The sequence below is a fragment of the Leucopleurus acutus genome (genome assembly GCF_964270905.1).
Source record: "Leucopleurus acutus genome assembly, chromosome: 12".
Lineage (NCBI taxonomy): Eukaryota > Metazoa > Chordata > Mammalia > Artiodactyla > Delphinidae > Leucopleurus > Leucopleurus acutus.
Window position 1 is genome coordinate 17,498,000 of NC_139154.1, and position 5,001 is coordinate 17,503,000.

General features: G+C 55.5%; 1 protein-coding gene across 1 annotated transcript in view; it reads left to right on the plus strand.

Moving 5' to 3' along the window:
• Nucleotides 1–3,694, plus strand: part of FER1L5 (fer-1 like family member 5) — a gene marked incomplete at both ends in the record, with an annotated part of 55,397 nt that extends 51,703 nt beyond the window's left edge. The window contains 9 exons of the mRNA XM_082851232.1: nt 65–204; nt 1,369–1,457; nt 1,719–1,814; nt 1,981–2,122; nt 2,348–2,447; nt 2,523–2,716; nt 2,904–3,013; nt 3,303–3,450; nt 3,560–3,694. Coding sequence (XP_082707358.1) covers nt 65–204; nt 1,369–1,457; nt 1,719–1,814; nt 1,981–2,122; nt 2,348–2,447; nt 2,523–2,716; nt 2,904–3,013; nt 3,303–3,450; nt 3,560–3,694 — 1,154 coding nt within the window. The remainder of the gene's footprint in view (nt 1–64; nt 205–1,368; nt 1,458–1,718; nt 1,815–1,980; nt 2,123–2,347; nt 2,448–2,522; nt 2,717–2,903; nt 3,014–3,302; nt 3,451–3,559) is intronic.
• Nucleotides 3,695–5,001: the final 1,307 nt, after the last annotated feature.

The window sequence follows — 5,001 nt, forward strand, 5'->3', positions numbered from 1 at the left end:
CTACGTGGGAGACGGGAAGGCTAATGACCTCGTGATCCCCTCCTTCCATCCCCCTCCAATCTAGAGCTGAAGCCCCCTACTGCTCGCTTTTTGGGATCTAAGAAAGAACGCCTTGCGCTGTACCTCCTGCACACCCAGGGACTGGTACCTGAGCACGTGGAGACCCGCACGCTGTACAGCGACAGCCAGCCGGGCATCGACCAGGTATGAGACTGGAGGGGCTGGATCAGGAGATGGGGAAGCACACCCATCCAGGACAAGAGGGGAAGGAGAGGCCGGGCACCCACAGATGTACGTGAAAAGAAGACAAGCACGTTCTGTGCATGTTAATAAGCAAGAAGTCGCAGTGGTGTCTCTTAGAATGGAGAAGTTCAGAGCTGGAAAAGTCACCAACAAGAAGCCGAGGCCCCGTGTCAGCTGTGGAAGTGTTTCGGGGCCTTCCCCGCCGGTGCCAGCACTGCCTTAGTCTCTCCTGAGGGAGGGTTAAGGAGGCAGCACCTGGGGTCAGAGTGCAGGCATCACAGCCCCGGCTTGGCTGTTAAGTGCAGGCTGTGTTTTCTCCACGGCAAGGAACCCCTAACAGGAGGAATAAAAATCCCCACAGGCACCCTAATTATCCCCTACCCTCCAGCCACCAGAATGGCTCACCTCATTCTCCAAATCTCTCAAGCTGATAGCACATTCTAGATACAAAGTTCTCTACTGAGCACTTTTTAAAACCATCCTCATTAAACCTGTTTTCTCATTAAATGGGGCCAATTTCAAAAGAATAAACCTAGGTCACATGGTTTAAAGGAATCTGTCTTCCACTGTTGGTAGTCCTACCCTCTTAACTCTTTTGTCTCCCCTTTTCTTACCAGCTTCAACCCTTCTTTCCTAGACCCCTGTGCTTTGTGGATAGCTTGACATCCTTAGGATGTGGTTCCACAACATAAAATGACCTGGAGATCACCTAGTTTACTCTTACTCAGGGCCACTAAGGTGGCTAATAATTGCAGCCCCAATCCCATTCTGGAGCCCCATCCAGAGAGGCTGTCCAGCAGGACCTGTTAAATGGCATCAACCCTCCAGACCCCGGTTACACTTGACATCCGTGCCCCACAGCCATCAGCCTCGTAGCCATCGTATGCTCCCTGCCTTTCTGCACTATTCTCCCAGCCAAAAAAAGAAACAAGTGGAAGCTGAGGGGCGGTGTGCTGACTTCCGGTCTGAAGTCCATCCCACCTCCCAGATGCCTCGATACCCCACCACCTGGTGTTGGAAACACAGCCTCAGCAGACCTAGAAGCTGAGACAGGGCCCCCCCCAGACCAGGATGCGGAGAACGGGGGCTGGCCAACCCCAGCCAGCGAATCCATCTCCACTCTAGGGAAAGGTGCAAATGTGGGTGGACATCTTCCCCAAGAAGCTTGGGCCTCCTGGCCCCCCATTCAACATTGGGCCCAGAAAGCCTAGGAGGTGAGTGACACCCATCTCCTGAGCAACTGCACCACTCAGTGTGGCCTTCCCAGCGTGCGGAGCACCAGTGGGCTCCAACACTGAGTCACGGTGATTCTTTTCCTCTGTTGGGAAACTGGGGAGCCTCCTTTCCCTGTGGTCCCCCAAACGCAGCACGACTTGGGTGGGCACGGAGGGCAGCCTCCCAGGCCTCTCTTCCCTCACCGAGGTTGCAGCTGGGGAGCTATTCCTCAGCAAAGCCTCAGAGAACAGTGGCTACAGGTATGAGCTGCGCTGCATTATCTGGAAAACTGCCCACATGGACCTGAAGGAAAACAGTTTAAGTACCGAGAGGATGAGCGACATCTATGTCAAAGGGTGAGGGAGAGGAGTGGGGCTCCGTCAGAGTGCCCTCAGACTTGCCCAGTTCTGTCTCTCCATTTCCACCCACGCCCGGCGTCTACTGGGCAGCCCCCCTCCCAGGGCTCCCGCTAGGGGTGGGGACAATCCGAGTGAACCCCAGGTGAGTGGACTTTGGCCCCAGGTGGTTACTCGGGCTGGAGAAGGACATGCAGAAGACAGATGTCCACTACCACTCCCTGACGGGGGAGGGCATCTTCAATTGGCGGTTCATCTTCACCTTGGACTACCTGGCAGCAGAGCAAGCGTGCGTCTTGAGTCAGAAGGTAACAGGCCCAGGAGCGGGATGCACTCCTACCTCTCCCCTCAGAGCCTGCGAGCTGCACCAAGACACTTGGAATGTGGCCTTGGGTGGAACCACTCCCCGCTCCCCCTCCCCCACTTTCTCCTCCTCCTCAATGGTCCATCACTGCTGGGTGATGGGCTGCTAAGTGGCCAAAGGAACTCTCAGAGGAGACAGGCCGGAAATACGCTCTCCTGCCATCCTCCAGGACTACATATGGAGCCTGGACCCCACGGTGATGAAGTTCCCAGCCCGGCTCATCATCCAGATCTGGGACAATAACATCATCTCCGCGGACGACTTCCTGGGTGAGATCCTGGCACAGGGCCCGTGACCACAGAACAGGGAGCTCCTTTTTGCTGACGGCATTTCTCTGGGCTCAGGGGTCCTGGAGCTGGATTTGTCTGACATGCCCCTCCCGGCCCGGCACGCCAAGCTATGCTCCATCAAGATGATGGATGCTGACCCCAAGCGGCCTCACTTCCTCCAGTACAAGCACTGCTCCCTCTTTAAGATGAAGACTGTAAGCGGCTGGTGGCCTTGCCAGGTCCTCGATGGCGGCAAATGGCGCTTGTCGGTAGGCGCTGGGGAAGGTGCCTATTGCCTAGGACAGGGCTGACTACTGTGCCGCGTAACTTGGCTCTGACAGACCCTGGGGGCCTGAGCTAAATCCCTTTCCCTTTCTGGACCCTGGGAAGAGGCCTTTAAAACTATCCTTGCTCCTGCCGTCTGAGCTCAGCTCCCACCACCCATGGTGTTTCTAGGGTAAAGTGAAGATGACCCTGGAGATTTTGACAGAGAAGGAAGCCTTAATCAAGGCAGCAGGAAGAGGCCAGTCGGAACCCAACCAATACCCTACACTCCATCCTCCCCTGTAAGGGTCCTGCAGGGCAAAGGCACCAAGCCTCTTCCTCGTTCACAAAGCTGAGCTGCGGGGCCTAGCAGTCTGTATGGGGTGGTGACCAGGGAAGGAGGCTGACAAGTAAAGAGGGATAATTACCGCCCCCCACCTCCCCACTCCGGCTCAATCGGGGAGAACAGCTGGGGACGGGGGAGGGCAGAAGCAGAAGCTGCTTTTTTAAAATGAAAGACCTTTGCTCTGGATTGCTTGACCTGAAGTTTCCCTCTGCCCTCCATTCTCTGCCATCTCTGCTCCTGGACAGACGCACCCATACCTTGCTCATGTGGTTTCGGTCACCCATTACAAGGTTCATCCACGTTTTCTGGAAACGCTACCGCTTCAAAATCATAGCCATCTCAATCATCCTGCTTATAGGGCTTCTGCTGTTCAACTTTATATATTCAGCTCCGGTGAGTGACAACCTTGGAGACAGGGGAAAAGGCACAGCTGCTCTCGGGATGACCCAAGAGAGGGCCCTCAGGTTGCTACTTCAGGCGAACTCTTATCTATTCTCTCTAGAACTATTTGGCCATGAGCTGGGTCAAGCCTGAACTTCGGCTGAGCGCTCCCATTCAAATATACGCCAATATCATCAATTCACTAAACACCAGCAATGCCAACTCTTCCAACCTCACCACTCCCATCAGAACCTGAAATCTACAACAGGCCATAAGCTGAAACTCCTCCAGGGACACATAAATCACCTGTGAGCTATTTTCCCAGAACTTCCAGCCCCACCAGACTAATTCCCCCCATGTCTGCCAGGCTTTTCTTCTGCCCATCCACAGCACTACCCTTGGGCTTCCTACCAGTTCCTTGTTTCCGGGGTCTAGGGATATTCTGACCATTCTGTTCAGACCACTTCCAACAAGAAGGGCAGAGTTGTAATTTTCCACTGAAATAAACAACTTTTGTAATGGAGCCACCCTGTAATTTGGGGGGGGTGGTTCACAACACCATGAAAGGCTGAAAACGCCAGGCTCTCAGACAAGACTCACAAGGATGGGGACGATGTCACCCTTACGCACCTCCTCGAGTCTCCAGGGACTCTTCCACTCTAAGAGGCCCTGACGTCACAGGAAAACAGAAGGCAAGGAAGGGCACCTGTGAGGAAAGGTGGCTCACGCGGGGTAAGCAGCCGGCCGAGGCCACCGCTCTCACCCCTCACGTGGCCAGGTGGCCCCCTCCTCTGGGACACAGCTGGGACTCCAGCGCCCAGAACGACCTTCGGCCCCACTCATGCCGGGAAGCATGTTTCTAGAACAAAAGGGGAGAGCCAGGGCAGAACCTACCACGCTAGTCAGATTGTTTCCTTGCACCACACACTGCTCTGAGGCTGGCCCGGGTGGGGGGACTGCATTTCACATCTTCCCCGCCCTCTTCACAGAGCCTCGAGGACCTCATGAGCTAGAATCACACAAAAGCCACAAGTGTGACGATCTCCACGCTGAGCTGCCCCTCCTGCACCCCTGCCCGGGCCAGCTCACGAGCCCACCGGTGTCCTCCCACTACAGGGGTCTAGCCAATCTCCCCCGGAACTCAAAAACACAGAACAGCCATTTGCTTTCTCAGTTCCACCTGGTCCGAAAGCCAAGCCCGGGGCCCCAGCTGACCCTCTGTCACTCTGGAGCCGCTCTGCCATGGGGGGAGGTCAGGAGGGTCCCACTGTCATCCCACCTGCACGAGAGCACTACCGCCTATGGGAAGGATACAAGAAAGCTGAGGACAACAGAAACCCACAGCCAGGCAAGGTAACCCTCCTCTCCTTCAGGGCTGAGCAGAGGGCTTTCCCAACCCAGAAGGCAGGGCAAGCGTGGATGGCTTACGGCTCAGCCAAACCCACCCGTAAAAGGAAGGCCACTCAGAAGTTCACGTTTGGTTTCCATCAGCCATGTTAAGACTTTCCCTCAGGCTACAGAAGCACAGAGCTAGGAGAGCTCAGAGTCCAAGCTAACAGCCTC